The sequence below is a fragment of the Pteropus medius genome, unplaced genomic scaffold (genome assembly GCF_902729225.1).
Source record: "Pteropus medius unplaced genomic scaffold, Ma_sr-lr_union100, whole genome shotgun sequence".
Lineage (NCBI taxonomy): Eukaryota > Metazoa > Chordata > Mammalia > Chiroptera > Pteropodidae > Pteropus > Pteropus medius.
The window spans coordinates 14,627,373-14,652,395 of NW_024340699.1; the positions used below are offsets into that span (position 1 = coordinate 14,627,373).

The 25,023-nt window shown below is 52.7% G+C and overlaps 1 protein-coding gene across 1 annotated transcript in view; it reads right to left on the reverse strand.

The window, feature by feature from the left end:
• Positions 1–25,023, reverse strand: part of SDK1 (sidekick cell adhesion molecule 1) — a 384,821-nt gene that overhangs the window by 228,584 nt on the left and 131,214 nt on the right. The window contains exon 5 of the mRNA XM_039878899.1: positions 22,829–22,962. Coding sequence (XP_039734833.1) covers positions 22,829–22,962 — 134 coding nt within the window. The remainder of the gene's footprint in view (positions 1–22,828; positions 22,963–25,023) is intronic.

Here is a 25,023-nt window from a genome sequence, read left to right on the forward strand (position 1 = left end):
CTGGATTGCGAGATCCTTGAGGACAATCGTGCTTATTGCTATGTCCTCAACAACTGCCACTTGATAGACGCCCTCCAAAATCACTGAATAAATGAACCCGCACAGAAGCCCGGGACCCACGCTCGGGACTGCAAACGTTCCTGAGACGGCTCTGAACGACAGACTGCTTTCCGCCGCTGTGACCGGGGAAATCGGCGTGCCCACTGGGTGTCGCCCGGATGACAGGCCCCCCCGACCCACGCTGCTGTGTGGGAGACAGAACCATCAGTGTGGCCGCAGGTAGACGAGGGCTGACTCTCTCAGAAGGACTCGGGGGCAGCGACTACTATGACAAAGGTACATGATGTTCGAAGACTAAAGAGATTTGTTTTTCTTTCCTTAAATAGCATATTTTAAAAGTATATTTCAAGAAAAAAAAAACACCTGAAACAAATGGTACTCCTTTTCTCTTTTTTAAGATTCATAAAACTGATGAATTTCAAGTGCGAGGGCTGATGACCGCACTGTGCCCGCAGCGAGTGCTGCCCTTCGAAGTCCGCACCTGTCCCCGCTCAGGCCGGCCAGTTCTCCGCACCTGCAGGGCCTTAGCCAGAACCACGTTGAAATCGAAACTCCAAAACGGCTTAAACAGTCCTGAGAAAAACCGGGACTAGAGAGCCCTTGGGCGCGAGGGACGGGGCCCAGCCGAGGGGCCTGTCCTCCTCCTGGTGTCCACGAAAGGGCCCAGGGGAGCGGACCTACCCTCCCCGCCAAGCGATGTCCCTTCTCCTCTAGGTCAAGGGTCCCCAAACCCCGGGCCGTGGACAGGCCCAAAGCGAGGGTCCCCAATCCCTGGGCCATGGACCGGTACCGGTCCGGGCCGCACAGCAGGTGGGCAGCGGGCGAGCGGGCGAAGCTTCCCCTGGATCTGCATCTGCTCCCCAGCGCCAGCGTCACCGCCTCAGATCATCAGGCCTTGGATGCTCATCGGAGCCCCTGGTCCCCACAAACGTTGGGGACCGCTGCCCTAGCTCACCCGGGCCAACTCGCCTCGACTCCACAAGCGGTCTCGGTGCCGGCAGCGTTCGTGTGGACCCGCATCCCTGGCGGGGACGCGTTGTCCCGTCTGCCCGCACACGGCAGCCCCGCTCTGCCCACAGGTGTCGCCGCGGGATGGCAGCGCTCTGGGGCGCATGTTTCTCCTTCCGGGGGTGTCTGAAGCGGCCGTTTCGCTTCCACGTCCAGTCCTTTCCCACAGGCCACTTCTGTGGCCACGGTGGCTGCCTACGAGGGAGCTGGGGGACGTTCGGAGACCCCTCCCATGATGCGGGGGGCAAGCCGCCCTACGCCGGCCCGTCCCCCCGACGAGTGAGGCTCTTCTTCAAAACACACAGCCTCGCCTCGGCCGTGTGATTGGCAGGTTTTCACATCGAAGGCATCACTTATCGAGATGATTATTCCTTTGGGATCAGTATTTTGAAAATGTAGCCCCGTTAAAGGGAACACTGGTGACAAAGCAAGAATCTAAGCACATAATGCCAAGAAGCATCTTCATGGAAATAGGAATTATAAGTTAGTTTTAACTGAGATTTAAAGTATGTTAAGTGCTTATATTAACGTGAAGCAGAAATTAAATATGAGTTTCTTAATACATGTGAAAATAGAATAATCGCTTCATTAAAATGGTAATATCACCAAATAATTCAATTAATAAAAAACACTATCTCATGTCTTCAAGAGAGACATTGTCTACCAAAAGCTTATTATTCACGGTGGATAGCATCGTTGTCTGTTTTTAACAGATTTAAATACATTTTAATAAGACGATAATTTTCACTCTAACAAGTGAAATCTCCAACCTGTGTTGTATCATTTCGAATATCTAATAAAGCACATATAGGGTTTTTTTAGTCGGTCCAGCAGGTTTGGTTAAGAACTCAGACAATTTTTAGAAATAAAAATATTGTCTTATTTTTATAAATAATAAAATAATATACAACTGCGACAATAACAAAGCATCACTTCACTAATAACAAGTGAAACAGATCATAGCCATGGTCCAAGTGCCACTTAGCCACACGCCAGGCACCATCATCTGCGCCACACACACGACCACCTAACGTGGAGAGCACCGTGTGACGCGTGTGGCGCTACCCGCCAGCCGGACGGGGGTGGGTGGGGGGCCAGGCTCGAAGGTGGCGGCAGCCTCCAGGGCTACCTCCCCTAAGTGGCTTCAGCACAGGACGGCGACACCGTGGGAAGTCACGCGGATGCACAGAGGGGACCCCTGCCTGCCATGTCTGAGCTAGATGACATCCACGGAGGCGCTCTGCCTCCGGCCCCTCTGACATGGGGTCATCCGTCGTTTGGAGTTGTGCAAGCACATGTCGACCTTATTCTGAACTCCCCAATGCTCCCGCTAAGGCTGACACGGTCTGGGGAGGCCGGGCCGCTCCACAGGTAAAGGGCCGCGGCTTTCCCATTATACACCCCTGTGTGCGCTGCGGAAAGCTTTTAAAAAAGACATATTTACGATTTTACGCAGATAGGGATAACAGCAAGAAAAGAAAGAAAAGGAGCGGTCCCACTGCCCAGGGGACTGTGTGTTGTCACTTAGGGAAAGGCTGCCATCAGCAATGTTCATACCTATTACCAAAATGCACCGCCCTGTCAGCATCGTCTGTCAAGACGAATTCTGTATCCTGCTTGAAGCTGAGATTCAGTCCGTACAAGGTTCAAAAGATCTGCCAAACTCATGATAGTCTCACAATATTCCCTGAAGTCAAAAAACTGCCCTTTTAATCAACAAATATAATATCAAACTGTTTAAACAGATTTTCCTCAAAATGATCTTTCTAAAGACTAATAAGCCAATTTTCCTACAAATTCCTAAGAAGCTGAATTTCTTGACGTCTGAACTCACGGTGCCACGCCAAGCTCTGTGCTGGCGAGATGCTGGCCCTAAGGACACAGGTCAGAGGGAGGTGTGTCCGGCCAGGCGGGGGGCGGGGCGCACCATCCGCTGGGTGACAGGCGGATGACAGAGGAAGGAGCCTGGGGACGGGTGTGAGTTCAGGAGAGAGGGGACTCCTGAGCCAGCTGGGAGACCGGAGGCAGAAACGAGGGGCGCGAGGGCATTCGGGGCCAGAAGACTGCGGTGGGGAGGGGCACAGCAGTTTGGGGGGCGGGGGCCATTTTGGGGAAGCTGGGTGGGAAACCGAAACTCCGATGCAGGCCGGGGTGTGGCAGGAGCCTTAAACACCCGGCCTTGGGGCGGAGACTGTCCCGAAGAAGGGAGGGTCACGCGTTAGAAAGAGAACTCTGTCCTCTCCGAAGGTCGCCTGGGGGCAGTGGTGACGGTGATTCGGGCACCTGCAAGGGGCTGCAGGGGAGGCCGCCACGGGGGACCCGAGCGGTGGCCTCCCAGCCAGGCACCGGTGCCGCTGGCTTCGGAACGCCGAGCGTGGCCGGTTTCAAGGGAATCGGTTTCCAGAAATGCAACTTGCACACGTTTCTTTGCCAAAACCACCTGCCTGAGGAGCCCGGCCTGCGGGCCTCCCCCCACCACCATCACCCTTCTCCGGCGCTAAATGCCGAGGGCGTCCCTCCCGCCGGACCGCGTCTGGACTGGCCGCGTGGGAGGAGACCCTCTGGGCACCAAAATGGAGAGACGGCTCGCCTTCCTTCCGCCAGGGCGCCACAGCATCCCTGGCCTGGAATCCAGCCCACCAAGGGATGAGTTTGCGATTAAGTTTTTACACGTTCGGTAATTATTTATGAAATCTGCGATACACTTACAGCATGCTGAGTGATTGTCTCCTACAAATCATCGCAGTAATAATGCGATACGAAATTAATTTTAGCAGTTTACAGTCATTGGAAATAATTAACAAATTTCAAATACAATTTATAAATGTGCATGCGTGGGCACGTGCGTGTGTGTGCGCGCACACGCACACATACGGAGGACTACCTGTATATATGCTGCAGGAAAGTCTGATAGGGTGATTGATAAAAGTTTCTGAAGCCTAAAAACTGTATTAGGATAAAATTCTGTGTGTGCCGTGGGGAGGGGAGCAGAATTCAACAACCCTCCAGCACCACCTCCAAGTGTCGAAAAGGTTTTCGCATACTTTTAAATCGATGGTGGCATCAGATCACTACTGTACGTAGACGGTCCAGCAGATCCAACTCAGTAGAATGATGTAACAGTTTTATTTTTAAATGTCAATATTTATAATAAATATACCTGGCAACGATTTACACATAAAAACGTTTTAACATTTTTTTAAAAATGTATAAAGAGTTACACTGGCTTTCAAAGATTCTTCAGAAGGCAGAGAAGCAAAGCCTCTGAAGACCCCAGTTTGGGGGAGATGGTGAGAGCCAAGCCCGAGGTCGCAGGGCTGGGCTGGCGGCCGCACGTGGCAGGTTCAGACCCCCGTCCTGCCACTTCTGGGCCTTGCGGGCCTGCCTCGTATTCAGCAGGTGCCGCTGTAAAGTGCCTCTCTCAGCGGGCACGTTACCAATCCCGATAATGCTAAACAAATATATATATCTAGATATATCTATATATATCTATATATATATATCTCCATACACACACACACACACACACATTTTTTTTTTTAGGCAAGATAAACTTTTGTTGACCTCACAGATTGCAAGGACCTTATCAGCTTACAATCCCTTATTTTTTTTTTTTACACCTACAGCATCTGGTCTTCCTAGGTGGTCTCCCATCCAAATACTAACCAGGCCCGGCCCTGCTTAGCTTCCAAGATCAGACGGGATCGGGCACGTTCACGGTGGCTAAACACATCACTATAAATGCTAAATGCAATCATTATTATGTCAGAAATAGAATCGACAGAAGTTTGGAAGTGGGTGGAGCTCGGGAAGAATTTAGGGTGACCCCATGATTCCTAGTTTGAGGATGACTCGGCTGGTAGCGAGGGGGCAACAGGCTGGGCAGGAGCTAAGGGCTGGGCCCACGCAGGCGCTGAGCGTGAGGAGTCTGCGGACCACTGGCCACCAGTGTGTGCACGTGCCTATGCATGTAAGTGTGCATGTGCGTGTGTGCACGCGTGTGTGTGAGGCCCAGGAGTAGAGCTCGGAACCACAACGGCAGACTGGGGGGGTCTCAGACACAAGCGACCGACTGACAGGAAAGGACCGTGAGTCCAGGGCGGCCCCTGACGCAGACGGCATGGGGGCGGGGAGCAGAAAGGGCTGGGTCTAGGAACGGTTCTGGGCGAGGGGCGCCAGAGAGCTCGGAACCCTGAGGACGCGGGGTGCAGAGGACAGCAGCCCGTCCGGAGGGCCAGGAGATGGGGACCAGTGTGGAGCCCTGGGCGTGGGGACGGAAGGTCCCTTCACCGCCGGTGGCGGCTCCAGCTCCGGCAGGTGGGAGGCTGAGGCGGGAGGCCCAGGAGTCGGCGTGGTGGCCTCACAGCCGCCAGGATGCAGCCGTGGGGGTGCGGGAGGGACAGGTGTGGAGCTGCTTGTCGCTGTCCAGCGGCAGGGGAGGGAGGGCGGAGGACACACTCCGGCTGAGCTTCCGGAGCAGGCGAGTTCAGGGAACAGGGGGCGGGGATCTGAGGCTGGACCAGGAGCAGGAGCGAGGCGAAGGGGAAGGAGTCCGTTCACAGCGTGGGAGAGGATCAGAGAGGCAGCTGACTTCCGTTTCTGGAAGAATCGGAGTGTGCTGGGAGGGGGGCTCGCAGGGAGCTGGGGCTGGGGGACAGGCGCACACCGAAGCGTCAGCTGTGACCAAAGATAATGCCCTCGCTTATTTTAAAAAATGACTTATGGGAAGATAATCAGATTCCTTAAACAAATGTCCTTCTCTTTTTAAAATAAGAAGGCAGAAGCTCCTTAGCACACTTAGAACTCACGCTTTCTATTCTACTTGTTTTTACACAATAAACACGATTTATAGCAAATCTACATCGAGGTTCCTCTAAAAGCATATTAGCTGCACCCCCGGAGGGGCGTGCCAGAGTACCTTTCTCTTCCTGTTGTGTGCACACGTGCACGCACATGTGGTTAAAAAGGGAGAGCATCGTTTATCGGCAGCCTAAACTTATAGTTAATAAAATTTCTGGGGCCTGCTTTCTTCCAGCTATGTGCAAGTTACTCTCCTTTGCTTCAAACAGAAAAACATCTGCTTTACCAAGAAATACAAACCTCCCCTTCTTAAGTAATTGGGAATTTGGTCTAAAATTATTAAATTGGATTTTGTGAAGTTGTATAGGGGAGCAGCTCAAACGAAATATCATTTCTACTGAATTATTCCAGAAACCACAATTTCAATCTGTTTATACTGACGACCCAGTCGCCTCTAAATGCACCTAGTAATTTTCTCTATTCATTCAAATATGTTATTTTATTTTTTATATTTTTGGGCTTGTAAAGCAAGCAGCCTGTTCAGTGTTAAATAAACATTCACTGCAAATCGAACTTTTTAATCGACTGGGCTGCATCTGTGAAATACACACACACGACAGAACCCCACCTGAAATGCCGAAGCGGGGGCCACCGCCTAAGGGACGCCATCAGAGCTGGTTCCTTTCGGGGCAGGTCTGTGCAGTCTGCGTCCCAGTGGCGGCCCATGCCTTCGAGGGCTTCCTAACTAACCACTGAGAGTCTCAGGTGAGGTTTTCCCCGCCTGGCACTGTCCAGTCTGAAGCAGGTCACCCCCCAAGGCCGTGCCCCACCCCCCGCTGTCAGCTGTGCGAGTCTGGGAGCACCTTCTGGGTCCCTGCCCTGACCCACACTGGCTCTGGGGACTGCCCTCCTCTAAAGCTGCACGGAGAACTGTCCTGCCACCTCCGGGCCAGGCCGGTGAGGCCGGCGAGCCCCCAGTCCATCCTCTGCTGTGTGACAACGCTGCCGAAACATGGCCTCGGGCCAGCAAAGCGCTAGGTCAAAGCCTCGCTTTGAAACAAGGAGGACCGCAAAACGCTCGCTTGGCCGTGATGACTGGGTTAACGCAGGGCCCGCTCACAATGGATTTTCAATACAGGATGGTACGTTTTTATAAAAATTAGCTTCTTGTTTAATCGGACACACTGGGAAACGCGGTGGGGAAGTCAGCGTGACTGGTCCCCAAGGCCTTAGGCACACAGCGGTGCCCTGCGTGTGGGGCCCGGGCTGGCCGGCTGCTCTGCTCAGTGATGCTTAAGGTTAAAGGAATTTCTCTCTCTGAATTTGTTACAGAAATTCTAGTTTAAGGACGGAGAGTTTTCCTTGCTTTAGTGAAACTCTGCTGCGAAAGAGCTTAAGTTGCAGGAAGCTGAGCATCTGGGGAACAAGGTCGATGAAGGTGCCCAGCCCGACTGTCCCCCAGAGCCGGTCGGCACGTCCCAGGTCCCAGCAGTTGGCCTAGGGTGAGCCCCACCCCTTCCCTCTGCTCCCCGCTGTGTGAGCGGTGCCTTTTTCCCTAGGCTGTTACTAGTTAGAAATTTGATTGGCATCCTATACCATGCTAAGAAAACGTTGCATCACTACAATATTTATATAAATCTTTGTACAGATCCTTCGCACATCTAGCCTATAAAAGTGTACTTAGTTTTGTTGGGCTCATAAAACGAAAGCTTAGCATTCACCTGGTTCAAACTCCTGATTTTACAGAGGAGAAGACTCGGGTCCAGACCCTCGGCAGATGACAAGGCAAAGCCCCCAGACCCTCGGCAGACGACAAGGCAAAGCCCCCACGGCTTCGCCACCTGGCGAGCTCTCTCTGAAACCAACTCGGGCTCTGAGTCCTGGGGCCAGCTCTGTAATAGGCCCTTTTGTAGAAGCACGTCTGAGTGCCCGTGATAATATTGTTTCACTTCTAAAAGAAACTAATTAATTTTCATCAAAAGCATTATGAATAAAAAAAATCAGATGTGCTGAAAAATGAATTAAAACTAATGAAGGAATATCATCAATTGAAAACAGGTTGATTTTGGTTAATTCAGAGAAGAAAGAGCCAAGCCCTATTTTGTAGGGATAGAATTTTAATAATTTCTTCTCCAGAATAAAAGTTCTTTTTTGAAAACGGCTAGAGACAAAGTTAATAAATCACACCCCATTGTGGGCACAGAGAAGACAGTCTGAAGCTGGACTCTCGACCCGGCCAGAACACGCAGCAGCACGAGCCCGTGCCACGCAGACCTCCGAATGGGGCGCACATCCACACGAGGCCAGCCCCCTAAGTCCAAATGGACTGAAGGGGTTGCAGCAGGTGCTGGGTGCACCGTCACCAGGTGGGGATGGAGCAGGGCCACCTTCCTGTCCTTGGTTGACATGTGTTCTGGGTCTCCTTCCTCAAAGGGATGAGTTTGGCGTACGCTGGACCCCTCTCACGTCACAGTGGGTTCCTGGCTGTTCCGGTGTCTCCCAGGGCGCAGGGCCTGGGGCAGCAGGGCCTACGGGTGAGGGACAGGAAGCACGGCCCAGAGCTGGTCAGTGGGAGCCGGGTGCGGGACCACCGGTGGCTCTGCTCTTCCCCTCCGCCACTGTTCCTGGGGCCGTCCCCAAGGGGCCTGTCATGCAACCACATGTTCAGCCGGAGCCAACACCTTGCCGTCCGTGCCATCTGTGAACCGGCGTTGGCTCTGCCCTCCTTTGCCAGTGGGTTGTAAGACCCCTGCCCACTGAGGCTAAAGTCACGAGATGCGGAGAGGGGTCAGTGCTGAGGAGTGGGTGACATGGGAGTCACCTCTCATGTAACTGACTCCTGCCCCCTTAACCCGCTGGGGCGTGGCGTGGGGACCATGTCCCCTCAAACATCTTCATGACTCGGGGACCCTGATAATGCCGGACCCAGGCTGAGCAGTTCTGGGGCCTGGTCACTCGGTGCCCGGCGTCCAAGAGGATCCAGAGACTCCTCAGGGTAAGATGTCTGTCCTCCCAAAGAGAGAGCCACTCTCTGCTGGGAGCGAACGGCCTGGTCCAGACCGCCATGGCCCCGAGCTTGGCTCTCCAACGGGCCCGCAAGAGCCGCATGGCTCCCCTCCCCGAGGACACCTCTGCACCACGAGGTCTGCTGGATCCGGTCACAAGAGCCGCCAGAAAGTCTCCCCTGGGTGTGCCGGGCGGCCCTCTCTTGACCTGGCTCCCGTCCCCCCAAAACCAACGGCCTCAAGATCGCTGGACAGACTCACAGTTCCCAAGGGCTGTACGTGCCCGTGGCATAAGGGAAGAAGCAAGACACTGTCCGGTCACGCCTGCAACAAACCGAACGTGCCCTGAGGGCCCACGGCGAGGGCGGGTGCCCATGGGCCTGGGGACAGGGGACGCTGGTGATGACAGCTTCAGCAGCAGTTCTCATTAACCTGGGCCTCTAGGTATTAACTCCTGGCCGTCTCCCCGAATTAGCTTGAGGCCCACGCAGATGCTCTCTAGAGCAATGCTTCTCAAATTTCAGTGAGCGCCAGATCGCCTGGAGAGCTTGTGGAAACACAGGTTCCTGGGCCCTGCTCCCAGGGAGTCTGGTCAGTAGGTCTGGGGTGGGACCCTGAGGGTCTGCACGTCTGGCAAGTGTCCAGGTGACGCTGACCCGCGGGTCCCCGGACCACGCTAAGCAGTCCCGCTCCAGGACTCTGCTCCTCACCCCGCAGCATTGGCGTCGCCGGGGAGCTGTGAGAAGTGTTGCTGTTCCGTGCTTTACTGTGCCTGTCAATCACCTGAGCATCATGCTGAGATGCAGACTGTTTCTTCGGCGGGATGGAGATGGAGGCCCAGCACCTGCACTTCTAACAAGCTCCCACGATGATGCGGAGGCTGCTGGTCCCAGCACCAACTCTGAGTCCCGTCCACATAGTAAAATCGCCTGGGTGCTTTGAAAATGCCCTGGACCAGCTCAGGCGATTTTCACGGGCATCAGGCTTAGGAAACAGTGTCATATACTGAAAATATCTTTATTCTGGTTTGTCACTTTTCCTAAGATTATCCTTCAATGTCCTGGCCCAGCGCCTTTTCAAATGTTGCATGGTTCGCCCTCGGTCAGTTTGCTCCTCCAGGGTCCCCACTGGCCTAGAGGCCCCTGCAGGCCAATCTAGGGTCCTCGCTTCCCCTCCTCCCCTCCCTCCGTTTGGACTTTTTGTGTCCAAACCAAGCGTGCAGGCAGCTCTCATTACCTCCTTCACCGGACACGGACTTCAGATGCTTTTGCCCGTAGAGCCCGTAAAAGAATTCGGAAAAACTACATCCCCCTTCTGTGTTTTAAGAGTACGTTTAAATATTCATGTGTAATTCCTAGAGCATTTTAAATATAACTTTAGGTCCCTCTTTTAACTGTATCCAAAAAGCCCACTGTGGCGGGCTACCCACCGCCATTCATTTAAAAATCTGCTTTTAATAACGGGATGTTTTACATTTTCTCTTTTATGTCCTTGCACGAGATTTTATTTACTGTAGAATATGTCAGGCTCGAAAGTCTTTTGTTCTGTACCATATTTCTCTATACGAGAAGAGAGAGATATTTTACTAATGTTTTTGAATTCCTATGACTCTAAAACTCTAAATGTTAGAAGAAAAAAATTCTGGGTTGGCTATCCATTATAATTATTGTTAATGATAATCAAACCACCACACATCATTACAAATTTTGACCCATATTGAACATAAAAATTAAATTTTCTTGAAAATGCATCTTTTAATGAGATAAATGGGACTGTTATTTTTAAATTAGTTCCTGTATTTTTGGACGAATGTTACTTCTAACTAAAACGAGAAAGCATTCAGCCCAGAGCAGCGCCCGAAACAGAGCAGGACAGGCGGGGGCTGCGTTCTCCCGGGGGCTGGGGACGAGCAGATGCCACGGGGGTGAGCGGCGTCTCCTCCAGCTACTTGCTGTCACGAGGGGGCTGGATCTTCAGTGCCCACAGGTGTCCTCTGGCCCGTAGAGCCGTTGGTTTCCTGAGCAGGTGCGTGCGGGCCCTCGGCGTGGGCAGAGCCTCGCTTGTGCCCTGGCAGTCAGCACCGTGTGAGCAGAGACGCCTCTGCTGACCACAGGTGTCTGTCCCTCAGTCGGGGCGGCCTCCTGTCCAGCTCTTCGGCAGCTCCCGCACCTAACTTCTGGGTCTGGTTCACGGTCAGCTCCTCAGGGCAAAGCCACCCAGGCCCAGGCTGGGCCGGGCGCCCCCGGGCTTCCCGCAGGGGCCCGTGCTTGTCCTGTTCATGGCCGCGGAGCATCTGCTCTAACCACGTCTCTATGACCATCGTGCCCCTGACTCTGCTCGCCATGCAACGCCTAGCATGAGCTGGTGCGCCAGAGACCCTTCTAAGTGACTGTGGGGAGGGGTCAGGCCCGCCACGTGCACCCAGGCAGGCTACGCACGCCACGCCCTGAGCGGCCACTGGCACTGACTCTGTAGACCTCGAAGGGCGCCCAAGTGGCGGGTGGTCACGCTCGTGGCGGGAACGTCCCCTGCACACGCTTTCTGCGGCCACAGGCCTCTGGTCTACCACCCTGAGCGCGTACGTACCCTGCTCATATGTACGGCCACCCTCTGGGGACCTGCGAGCCAGTCTCACTGGTCACCACGGGCTCTTACACCCCAGATAATGCCAGAAGCACGTGGAGACAAACGGGTCACAGGGTTAGTGCCAACGGGGCAGTGAGCGTTGTCACAGAACCGCCCTGTCCCAGCCGGGAGCCTCTGGCCACACGAGGCCACTGCATTTAAACGGACTGAAATTAAATACAACGGAGACGCACTTCCTCAGTCACACCGGTTACTCCCGTCCAGCTCAGGGCTTCGCACTGTGCAGTACGGACAGAGGACACTCCGGCACACAGACACTCCTGCTGGGTCACGGTCACGTCTCAAATACCTCCAAGCAAATGGCTAATGTGCAGGAACCAGGCGAGGAGCCAGGACGTTCTCCGCAAAGTGGAGGTCTGTTGACACCCACACCCGATGTCCCTCGAGAAAAAGGGGACCTGACCTCTCACTCCAAAACGCCTGCCCCGTGCTGCGCTTTAAGTCTGCAGGAATTCAGAACTCCCCACATTTCCCCAAAGCAAAGAACAGGGCACGCCCGGGAAAATGGGGTGCACCCCACCCTTCCAACTGGGGTGTGGCCCCGGCCTGACCACCTCGTCAGATGTTTTTAACACTGGAAGTTTCCTTCAACTTTTGAGGATTGACTCGCGTATTTTTAAGGTTTGCCTGGCTCGGCGAAACGCAGTGAAGAAGCCAATGTGAAGAACCCACAGACGGCAGATTTGGGCTCCTCACCTGGATGGCACTGACTCCAGGGAAAGAGACCACGAGAGGGATAAGGAACGGTCACTGCTGTGGCCTGAACCGTGTCCCTCTAAGACGCGTGTGCTGAAGCCCTAATACCCAATATGACTGTATTTGAAGACGGGACCATGAAGGGGTGATTAAGGTAAAATGAGGTAACAAGCGTAGGGCCCTAATTCGATGAAACTGGTGTCCTTAGAAGACGGGGAAGACACACCCGATATCTGTCCCCCACCTTTACGCACAGAGGAAAGGCCACGTGGGCACACGGGGGGAAGGCGGCCATCTGCGAGGGAAGAAGAGAGGCCTCCCCAGGATCTAGCCCTGCCGGCGCCTTGACCACAGACTGCCAGGCTCCGGAACGGTGAGAAAAGCCCTATGTGCTGTTTGAGCCGCCCGGTCCACGGTGTCTCGTTAGCCAGCTCTGGCTGCCACCGCGGGTTTAACTAGCGCATCTGAGTCACCTTGTGTGCGGCTATACACATTGTACACGTAACTTCAGACGTCACGAGGAGATCAGCTTTTACCAGCGACACGTGGAGCGGCCGAGCGGTGAAGACGACGTCGACGGCCCATGCGCAACGTGCTCGTTCCTTAAACCGCAGTCTGACGCCCTCGTGGGCCACAGGCACTGGCGTCGCTTCCCGGGGCTCGGCCTGTCCCGCCCACAGAAGGGCCCTGCTCCTGACAGTTCGTGCCTGTGTCCCAAAGGCTGTAATTCCCCGACCAGAATTAGTTCTATTTTTAATATAATCCAGCTCTGGATATTTCTCCGTATTTTCTTTACGTAAGTCTATACTAACAGTCACGTAAATAAGAACTATTGTAAACTCTTCACCAAAAAGTGTTTCTTCAACCATCTTACAAATCTTCACTTTACCAACCCCGGCACAGGACTAGGAAATCGAGGTGTGTGGGCAGACGGCCCCTCCCTAACTCAGGGCGTCCCGTGCCACATTAGAGGTGCTCGTTCATTTTCTCCTCCCGTCAGCACGATCTCGGACGCAGTGACCAGTCTGCCTCGATCACTGCACATTCCTAATGCCCAGCAAGTGCTGGCGCTTACTAACACTCAGCACATACATGCTGAGTGGACAAATCAGTAGATGGATTCATGATGGATAGACGGCCAGATGAAGGGACGGATAAATATTCCGGAAGGATCAAGGAGTGGAGCTAAATGTTCAGGGACAGGAAAGAACCCGAAGTACAGAAAGGAGGTAAAATGATTTTCCGGGTAATGGAGGAGAACCTGCCCCGGGTTAGGACGTGTAAGGAGACAGGGAAATTTAATTTCCAGTGAAAACGCGCATGACGCAGGGGACCCTCAGGACACAATGTCCCAGGCGCTAGGGCAGAGGGGGCCGAGCTCCACCCGCCGTAACCAGGAGCAGCGTGATCAACCGGGTAAGTGAGGTTAAGGCACAGAGGGAAGGTGGAGCCCGATGGGCCGAATGAAGTCATAAAGCAGCTGAAAAGTCCGTCGGTAACTGAGAAGATGCTCCGAGCCAGGCCGTCCGTCTCAGAGTAGCTGATCGAATCAGACAAAGAAGTTAAACAATTAGAAGACAATCAGAATCGTAGCGGATTTCAAATCACGCCATCCGGCTTTCCGCTCAGCAACGACCGAAGGCTCAGATCCATTCAAGGCTGGAGGCGACATTTGATCAAAGGCGATACTTAAACTCACAAGAATGAGCAAGACGCCCAAGGAGGAACGAGGCAGCAGGAAACCAAACGAAACGCTGTACAAAGGCCTGAATACGTGGAACCCCCAGCTGGGGGAGGAGGGCAGAGAGGGGCTGCAAACGCCGAGAAGGGGTGCCACGGAGAGAGCAAGGCCGGTCCCTGGAGGCCGGGGTCGGGGAGCCCCAGAGGCAGAGTGAGACGGGGTCCTCTGCGGCCGTGAAGAACACGGATGGGAAGCCAAACAATGCGCCGGGTCCCCTGGGACTGTCACGCATGCACCGAGCGAGCATCCGCTGAGGCCCTCTGGTTTCTCCGTCCTCTTGGAGCTGCTGGGGAAATGAGGGACACAGATCTCCCACTTGGGGGCGACAGGCACTGCACGCGAGGTGGGCTGCGGGAATGGTGAGGGGGACGGGACGTCTGATTCTGGAGCGCGCTGGCGCTGGAGACCTTCGCGAACGAGAGCCAGCCTTGTGTGATTCGACCCCGTCTGATGAATGTAACCACAGAGTGACGCCCTGACGGGGAGCCATATCGGAGCCTGTGGCACCTTCCGGGGCCAGTGAGGGAGCGGCATGGCGTGGGCATTTAACCGCAGATGGGACACGGCGTGACAGCAGCCGCCGTCAGTAAAACGAGCAAACACACCCCGCCCCACGGGGCCAGCTGAGTGGGCTGCCACTGCCTGCCTCCCCGCCCCCCCCGCCCCCCGTCTTCCCCAGCTCCAAAGCCTGCTCTGAAGTCCACACTGGAGACCGAAATGGGAAAACGGTCATAATTCCCTTAAGACTCTCCCCAGAGATCGCGTACTCCTGGGTTTTCTCTGTACTGTGCTCCCTGGGGAAGTCGAGCCTTGTGGGCACCAGGCTTCGTGGGGGCTGTGCGGGTCCACGATTCTCAATGATTCTCAATGATTCTCGCGTCTCAATGATTCTCTAAGGCCGCGTGAAATCGTGACCTCGGAACCCGTGTTACAAAGCTACGCCCTCCGACGGCCTGCTTCGCCTAGCACGGAGCCTCGCGGGGCTCTGAGAGGCGCTGATTTTGTGCCAAAGAGGGTTTTCCTGAAGATCATCAAAGGTGAGCGGGTCTAGGCAAAATAATTACCCAAAATAACAAAGAATCGCAGGCAGAGACCACTGCGGAGGCCGCGCTGGGCAGCACACGCAGAAAGAGCCTACATCTCGAGACGCATTTCTGGCTCCTGTTATTTCTGATATAAATTCCTTTTTTTACACCTCAGATTCAAAGCATTCTTGGAAAAGGATCACTCTGGGTTTGGTAACGGTCGTCCGAGGGGCTAAGGGGCCTTCGTGTGAACAGATACTTCACCTGATTTTCTTAACGCTTGATTTAGTATTCCCAGCCACACTGTAAAGATCTGCAATTTTAATGAGCTGCTGTAATTGCCTTCTAGAAGAGCCAAAAGAACATCATTTTCAGTGGTCAGTAATAAAACATTACGACTAAGTGGTAAAGGCAGGACTGAGGGTCACCAGAAGGTGACCGCTCGTTAGGCGTCACACACGGAAGCGGTGGTCAGGCGAAGAACTTTCAACGTGGCTTGACAAACCGAAAACGGTTTTGCACGACAAATAGTCCACAATGTAGGGTTTGAAAACCTCGACAATTCTAAAGAGAAACGAATCAGGCCCTCCTTAGTTAGCGGCTTCAGACTACGAACTCGTCCGTAAGAGGAAAAGGAGTCTTGGGAGTGGAGCGACTTGGCCGACACCAGGAACTGACCAGTGACCACCTGTGCTCGGCCACGAGTGACTCCGGGTCCCCTAAACTCCACTCGCAACCGCGACGGTCCTGCGGCCTCGTCCCAGCGATGAACGCCGCTCCACTCCCGGTCTCCCCAGACGGGATGCGTGACAGGTGGACGCAGAGTCCGTGGAGCGACCGCGAGGAACCCAACTCCCCACGGTCCCCGACTGTGCCCACCCCAAACCCCCTGTCTGTCCACATCACTGACTGGGAGGCGGACGAGGCGGTTCAGTGACCGCACACCCAGGGCGCCGGGGCCAGGCGGACACTGCCTGCGTCCCTCTCGGTGCAAGCTTTGAAACGCCACATTTACATATTATGAGGCTATCATGACAGGATCGAAAGTTCTCGGTCAACCGAGTTCAGGAAGTGGCTGTTGGCTAAGGTTAAGAAATTAAGTCTCCGAGTCAAGGGTAAGAGCCATCGGGGTCACTTCTCTTTACAGCCCTGCAACAGCCACAATTAAAAGACGCCTGTGTGCAAACATCTGAGTCTAATATTCAAATTGGTACGTTTGACAAGGGGGCAAAAGGAGAGATGGTTTGGAGAAATTATCAAAGTTAAGCTTGGCGGAGTTTGTGAAAAATCTGATCAGGCAAATCACAGCCAAATGTTAATTTGTGCCCTTAAATAATCAAGCCATAATTGAGAGCAGTAAATGAATACTTATGGCTCATTCACTGCAGCCAGTGGTCAGCTCTGCTCGGCGTCTGCACTCTCCCGAGGGACATGCCCCTCGCTCTCTGGGCGTGGCTTGCTCACCGCCCAGCAGGCTGACCTTAATGCCTGGAGGCAGGGAGTGTAAAGTCAGTCTCGGGAACCCCCTGGGACAGGCCCTGTCTTCCTTTACAGCCCACGTGGTGCCTAACGCACTCCCCTTGATAACAGGACCCTGTAGCCATTACCACTGTGACTTACTGTTATGATGTTCTGACTCCAGTCTCGGCGGGTGGCCCCCCAGGCTGGCCTTCTCCTGGGGCTCCCACCCTTGGGCACACGCTGACATCGAAGCATGTCCGGCCTCCAGGACTGGGGTTGTTCCCTATTCACAGGGCGATCCAGCAGGTCCGGGGCTCAGCTAAACCTTGGCTTGAACCCCAAGTCCCCACCTACCATTCCTGTGATTTGGGTCAGCGACCTCACTTGTTAGTGTCGCATGCCCTGAGCTTGAGACAGGGCGGATGGCTAACTCAGGGGCTACTACGCTTGTGAAGCCCTAGCTGGAGCTTGAGGACCGTCACCGCCCTGCTACTCTGTGCCCCGGAGAATCAGCAAGACAGTCCAGTCCGCTCGCCTATGAGCTACCATGGCGGCTGACGGGGCCTGGGACATGTCGTGGTCCTGCATCACCTGGACGAATTCTTACAGCCACGTACTTTTCCCAGTCTAAGCTGCTATCAACACAGACTCGAAGGACCACAAAGAATACCGTTTCTAGTGTATTTTAATATTATAATATTCTAAGGTATTTAAATAAAACTAGGCAGCGCTCTTTACATGGATCCGACAGAAACTGAATATTTGATAGAGAAGATCGAAGAATTTCGAACACATCATTGCTCCTCCTACAAATCTTTTCCTCATTTATTATACTCAATGACTCAAAGCATCTTATTGATCACCCTTTTATAGCCTCTGAAAAGGAATATATATATAAATTAAAATTTTCCCAGCAATCCTAGGGCTCTGGGTATAAAAATTCTTTTTCTCTTGGATTGAGTTTTATTACAATTATTATTTGCACTCAGTCGAAACAAATAAATGGAATAAATTTTGATGAACATTCTCTATGCAATGAAACCCACTGGGAACACACGTCTCGCGAGGCTCGTCTGAACCCCAACTACTCTTCCTTCCTAGAGACATAACTGCAGTGACATGCTGGTCACGCAGAAAAGCAGATGGAGATGGAAGGGATTAGAGAGACTGTTCTCACTTCCGTAAGTTCCTCTGAGGACACAAAGTCACGCGGTCATGTATTAGAAGAGGCTGCTGTTCCGGTGACAAGTGACCCTGAAGCCTCGCGCTCAGGGGGCCTGGCCGCATGTGCCCATTCGAGATTCCGTGTGTCCCTCTCGAAGCTCCGCATGCGTGGCCCTCACAGGGGAGGCAGCACGGAGGGGACATGCTGGCTTCCAAACGTCTGGCCTGGGAGTGGCACACTTCACTCCGCTTGCATTTCATGGATTGGGGTTAGTCACGTGGGCCCCGTATGTCTTCCTGAGGACGCCACCCCAGTGAGCACTTGTCGAAATTATTCATAATAAATTGTTGGCTGACAACGTGGTTGGGGCCTGCCTTGTTTTGCGGGCAGCAAGGAAATTTCATAAAGCGATTTACCCCCCAGTTATCAGAGTACTTCACTGCCTCACGTCTGGCGAGAGTATGTCATCCGCCGTGTGGCACCTGGCTGTTCATCCCTCAGATGACGCCTGAATTAAGGACTCGGGGGCAGTGGGCCAGGTGCCCGTAGGAGGTGGGCAGTGGAGAGAGGAGCCCCCTGAAGCCCGCACCCCAGGCACATCTGACTTTAGAGAGCACAGGGAAGCTCCTGGAGCAAGGCTCCGGGGGGCGCATTCGCCTGCCCGCCCCCCGGGTCTCTGACTGTGCCCTGAGAGCCTCCCGCGTGGCTACTGCTGGTTCGGGAGATGGGGGCCACCAGGCGACGCCAAACTTGAGAAAACTGGAGGGCAAATTACAATTCGCGGTTTAACCCAGTTCCCTAGGATTTACTAAGCGTGAAATTAGCTGAAATAAGCTGCGATGGGGAAGAAAGCGTGGGGTGGGAAGAGGGGTCCGGGCGGAGAGACAGGGACAGGGGCAGGGGCGCCCCGCTCTGCCGTGCGGGGCGGGCAGCATCCGGGCCGCGTCTATCTGCAATCGCTTTGGACTTTCTTCCCCCCTTAACTGAAGTCTGGGTGGGAATCGCCAGTTGCATTCCCATCCCGTCCCCAAACTCACTCACCCGTCACATACGCACACATCTGAGATTGAGGAGCGAAGTATGAAACTGGCCTTTTGAACCGAAACCGTAAGAAGAGAACTAATCCTGTAATGCCGTCACGCAGACCGGGTCCATCAGTGGGGTGGCCCCGTGTCGTACGCCGTGTGCCGACTGCCCCGGGGGAGCCCTCGAAACGCTCACTTCCAAGGAGGCGGACAGGACGCCTGCATGTGTCCGTGTGCTTTCGGGATCGTCCAGGGGGCTGTGCGTGCTTGCCCCCCAACTGCTGGGCGGCTTCGTGCATCTGTGCACCGACGGGGCGGGCTGCGCTGGCCTGAGCTTCACAGGCCCCGGCAGCCTCGGTCATGCGGATCGGTTAAACCCATCGCTGGAGGGCAGAGCACACGTCCTGTTTCAGTTTCCGACCCTTCTGGCAGTAAAGTCCCGGACGACCTACGAAGCTACAGCTGGATTCTACACTGGTCATTTACGACACGGATGCTGCCTTCAGCCTGGTTTTCGCTAATGTTTCAAACGCCCCCGGCTGCTTCGGGAATCCAGCCCAGGCCAGGGACAGCTGGAGGCAGAGGCCTGCCTGCTCCCTCTTTAACGCTCAAGAAAGTAAGCGAGAATTATAGCCGGGCACACAAAGGCCGTGCCGTACAGGGCCGTCCTCTGGGATGACTGTCCCTGCCATCGTCCTCAGGAATCCACTTCCAACTTCTAAACACACATGAGGCCCACGGCTACACTAGCATTACAGAGGACAAAAGGATGTTAAGTGGTCTTCAGAATGAAAAGCCAGGTTTGCAGCCCGAAGGAGGGTCAGGTGGAACGACGTCCCGTCTGCGAATGCTGTTTGAAGAGACGCTGAGATGAGAGAGGCAGACGGACAGGGGGCGAGGCCACGCCTCCTCCATCCCCGCCCGTCCCTCGCGTGGGGCGTCATTACGTTGGACGCTGTGAGCGCGGGCAGAGCCGACGAGCAGTCCCCGCACGGACGTGGCACTCCGTCGACGATCGATTGATCACCGGACAGGATTCTTCTTATGTCGCAACTCTATCCTTTTCCTTTTCCTTAAGAAGAAACTCCTACCGCGTGCATTCGGGTGGAAGATCGGATCCGCCAAAGTGAACTCGATGCGCGATCTTCAAAGCGAAAAGCCCGAACGGGCCGGCAGGTTTATAAAGCTCGCCTGGGTCCGACCTCGGAACGGAAATGTCGACTCTTAGACGGGTTGGACCCATTTTTCTTTCTCTGGCAAGCACCTGAGCTGCGGGAGCCAGCCATAAAAAATTCATGCAGGACGCCTGGCGGTACCATCTCTGTCCTTAACACCTGCAGGCTTGGCGCCACATTAGAACTTCAAAGCCAGTCCGCCCCTGAGGTGGCAGCCAGCTTTCACCCAGAGTGGGGGAATGGGGAGTTCAGAAGTCCTCTGCCTCCCGACAGGACCTGTCTCTGCAGAGCAAGCTGTAATCTATCTCCTTAACCACACACAAGGGGAGAAATGTCCAGGGCTCATCACGCCGGCTACTAAACGCGCACACGACAGCAGGCGGTATCGTTACGAGCCGGCGTTCCACTTCTAATTGTCAGGCTTTTCAAAAAACTTATTTACTTTTCGCTAAACCCTCTTTATCTTTGGCTTCCCATAAGCGTTAAGTGCAGCCAAAATGTTACCAGTTGACGAGGTGGAGAGGTTTTGAACGCTCAAGTTCACTGCTGTTTGGAAAAGCACAGCATGTCCTCTTGTTAGCTGGGTGAGAGCAAGCCGCCCCCTGGGATGCTCTGAGACCAGGCTGGCCTCTGGGTACTGCTACACCGCACCCCAAGCTGTCGCTGCTCACAGGAAACCAGAGCCGGGCCGCACGGCAGTCCCCGTGTTTAAATTAATTCTAGTACAATCCGCCCGGAATTTCATTTCCAGTGCCTTACAAACCCAATCGTCTTCACTACATAAAGTTTCCCCACGTTAGTCTCCCGATGCTGAGCACAGATTTGTCTTTGTTAATTGATAATGGGCTGTAGTAGCTTCTGATTCTTCGGAAATGCTGCCTGGCAAGCATTTCAAATTTTTCATCAGTCTTGTTTGGTGTTTTATTTTACAAAGTCTACATCAGAAAAAAGAGACGTTTCGGTCTCCGGAACTCACTGTACCTTCCCACCGGCACGAGCAGGTCCTGGGGACATCGAAGGGGACCCTGGAGAGGTGACGTGCCCGGCCATGTCTCCGGGCCTCTAGGGACGCTGGCAGCCGGGGTGTGGACCACAGTGTGCCACTCAGAGCCCTTATGGATGTCCAGAATGAGCAAGAGTTAACGCACTGTTACGGGGTCTCTGCGGACTTATCAAGGCTTCGGTCTTTAGACGTTTTCGAAATAGAACTTCCAGCGAGAAAATGCATAATTGGGCGCCATTTAACTTTTAGCTAAATCCAACATGTCAACAGGAAGGTTCTCGGAAGAATTAAAACGGGGCTGTTTCCTCCCCCTCTTTTTACCCGTCCCCACAAAAAGCGAAGAATATACACGGGAACGAAACGCAGGTTTTCTCCTGAGATTTAAAGTAAGTCCAGCCCCGTGTCATCAGCCTCCTTCCTGCCTGGCGCCAACGACAAGATAAAAATCTAGGCGGGAAGGAAATGCGAGGCAGTTAATTATAATATTCATGAGCTTCTTCCAATATACCTCTTGGCTGGAGGAGAAGCTGAAATTATTGTAAGAAAATTCGCACACTCCCCTGACGTGACGCCACGGCACCGCGTCGGCATGGCGACTCACACGTTCCCTCCACTAGCCGGGCCTTCACGGGCAGGCGGGTGGCAAACGCCCAGGAGACACTATTCTGTAACTTCGCGATGTCAGTTAGCATCGCGGTGAACAGAATGTTTGTGCGATGACCCCCTTTCTAACAGACCAAGGCCCACTTCCTCGTCCCCGATTCGATACCCCACCCAGGGGGCTGTGGTCCCCCCGGACGTGCGCCGGAGTTTAGTGCCGAATCAGACTCACGAGGTAGGACGATGGCTCTGTGGACCTGGAACTCATTACCGTGATCCCGACCCGTTCACAACACAGTCGCCGTCCTTCGTTATCAGCTCTGCAGAGGCCACACTGGCGGCGGCTCTGCCCGTGGGCTGCAGTCAGCCCCGGGGACCACGGAGCTGATGGCAGGATGGCGGCCATTTAGGAGCCCTCGCCAGCAAAGCGATGGGCAGGTAAAGCACGCTCAGGTGATTCCCAGTCTCCCGCCTCAGGGTCTGTGACACTCAGTAAGTTCTGCGAGAAGCCGCGATGGCCTTCGGGGACCATGGAGCGCAGCCACCACGACACTACCCACCGTACGAGGCAAAGCTTCGCGGTGGTCTTTAGAGAGATGAAATCTGCTGCTACACAGACAATCCATTTAACTTATTCCCGTGCAACGCGATCATCATGTTTTGGAATTTACCACGGCCTTTTCCTGGCGGTGTTTTCTCAATAGCATAATCTCTGCCTTTCGCACCACAAGGCTTCACGCTGCAGACATTTGGTGACATGCCCTCACACATATGTCTCCACCGCTTTCTGTTCCGAGTTCTTGCTTCTGGTCACTCCCCCTTCTCCAGCAATTAACTCATTCTAGTAGAATTTCCGGAGCCTCCATGCAAAGGCCAAATATTCAAACTAAGTTTCCTCAAACTAAAATATCCTTAAGTAAACAGCGTGCAGCTGAGATTGGTGCACATTCTCTATGTGATTCAGCTAGAAAAAATGGTCAGCTGCTTCTGCTTAAGGAATAGCGCTCATTTTAACACAATTATATCAGTATATGTATTTTCTCAATGATTTTATAATTAAATTAAAAGAACATAACCTGTGCCTAATGTAGTCTCAAATAAGGTTCATGGATAAAATTCTTAGAAGTCGAAAGATTTTTTTTGTGGTTGCTAAAAACAATGCACGTTAGCAGTGTACAAAAGCAACATGTTTTTTTAAATCCCCAAAACAAATAAGATCCTGCATTTGGAATCATCGGTTACATTCACAATGTCTGCCTATCACCTCAAAGAAAGCAACCATTGACCTTGGGTCGATGTTAAAACATGACCGCCATGCTGGAGAGGTGAGGCTCACTGCGCACTGCCCCACGAGACCGCGATCACTGCTCACAGCGAGACCTCACTGCTGAGCCACCATCTGGGACTGCGGGACTCACGTGCTACGCTCAGGTGGATGGGCGGGCTGGTCTTGTTCTCGCCGTTCCTCTCGTTGACGGCCTGCACGTAGTAGGCCCCCGCGTCACTTGGTGTCACAGCGAGGATCACCAGCTGGTTCTCCAGCGTGATGGCTCTGTGTCAGAAAAGGGACAGCGTCAAAGCCATGCCAAAGAACTTCTTGTTTGTAAGACAATTAATTTATTATGCCAACTGTAAAGAAATAGCCAATAGTTTTTTTTTTTTTTTTTTTTTTTTAAGGTTGAAAAGAATCTGGGAGGACAGGAACGAATCTACAGGCCAACTTTAAGAGCATGGCGGTGGCTGAGCCCTCTCAGGTCCGTGGACGGGAGGGTCTGAGTGCTCCAGGCCACCACCGTCTGTCCCCATCCTCAGCTGGGAGGAGACACACACATGCAGGGCTTACTAAAACTCAGGGGTTCCTCTGGGAATCCGTAACAAGGCGAGCCGGGGGAATTTCCAGAACAGCTAGCCCTTCCCTTCAGGCTCGGGCCCCAGACCCTTCGGGTGGAGGCCCCAGGGGAATGAATTTGCGTGACTTTCTCCTCCTCCCAGGAGCCCCACTAGAGCCTCCGGGTGTCTACTTCCAGACTCGTGGGCAGAAGGAAAGTTGCCAGTGGCAGAGTGCTGACCCCTTCAGCTCAGTCCCCCGCCACAGATGGCTAACTCCAGGACTGCGCGCTCTGCCCGTGCCGCCCCACGTCTTGGGGGCGGACTATGTACCTGGTCGTCACCGAGCCCTTCCCATATACCCCAGCTCTACCGCAAAAAGGGGCCTCTGAGGCACCTGTGACCCTGTCTTTAGAAAGGGGGAAACCGATGACCGGAGAGGCTGCGTTGTTTGTCTGAGGTCACGCAGCAGGGGAGGACGAGGTCCTCCCACACGTGCGATGGGGCTCTGCCAACCGCCCCGCCCACACGCCCTCGCGTGATTTTCATTAAAAGTGGGAGAAAAAGAGGAAAGACACGACTTCCATAAATCCGAGCGGCGTCTAGTTAAAATGGTGCCGAGCACCCTGCTCACGCTGTGACTGGATGCTTTAGCAGTCAAGGAGGAGAGGGGTAGAATCGGTTTAAAAAAAAATACGAAGGTGAGTAAAGTTTTTCTTTGGCTGGCAAACTGGGCTTTGAGGTGAGGATGCATTCTGGGCACCAAAATGTCATTTAGTCTATGCTCTTATTTCCAAGTCACTGGACACATCCTGGAACCCTAGAGTGAATGTCCCCTCCCACGACCGACCTTTATCTGTTCATTTTTTAGTCCCTGATAGCCACAGCCCTTCCAGATTCAGAAAAACTAAGATCTCTACTCTAGCAACATAAAAAACATAAAATCTCTCATGGGGAATTTTAGTATAATAATAATCTTTTTCTTCCTGCTACCTTCTGAAAGTTTTTTTAAAAACCTTGATCTTTGTACATTACGTAAAATTATCTTAAGAAGTTACTGCTTATTCAGGGGTTCTATAGGACATATTACCGTTGGAGGTCTGTATGATTAATTTATTTCTCACTTGAGAAAATTTCTCTATTAGGAAGTTTTCAATTTTTAGTCCCATAAAAATATTTTGAAAAAGTTTTACTATAATATTTATGACTCCTTTATAGATTCCTTTAGAGAACCATACAAATTGTTCCATTTTATTTTAGTATATGTTACACTGTCACCTAAAATTAAATATGAACATTTATTACACATGAAGTTACACATTTAATAGTACGATTTAAAAACAATATATTTTTTAACATCTGATTTTTGCCAAAGTGATTTCGAATACATCTACTATGTCTCAGAACTATTCTTCAACTATGCCCACTAACTATATTATTTATGGCATTGTCTCAAGGGTGCTGAAAATAAAAAAAAATACATAAAGTATAAAAATATTAAAATTTACATTTGTTATAATTTATACCTTTAAGCTAATTTTTCCCTTTAGTTCTAATTTCTGTACCAGTTTAAGTCAAAATTCATGAAGAAAACTTTGTATTGCCAAAAAATACACCATAAATATGCCCAAACTTTGGAGAACATGAGATTAATGAGGACCAATTCTCCAGAAAACTATTTTTTTTAATCCAACTCTTTCTAAACTCGGCATTTCTATAAAAGAAACTGATTTTTAAAATGAGAATTAAAATATCTAAAAACATTCATCTTAGTTTCAAATTCTGA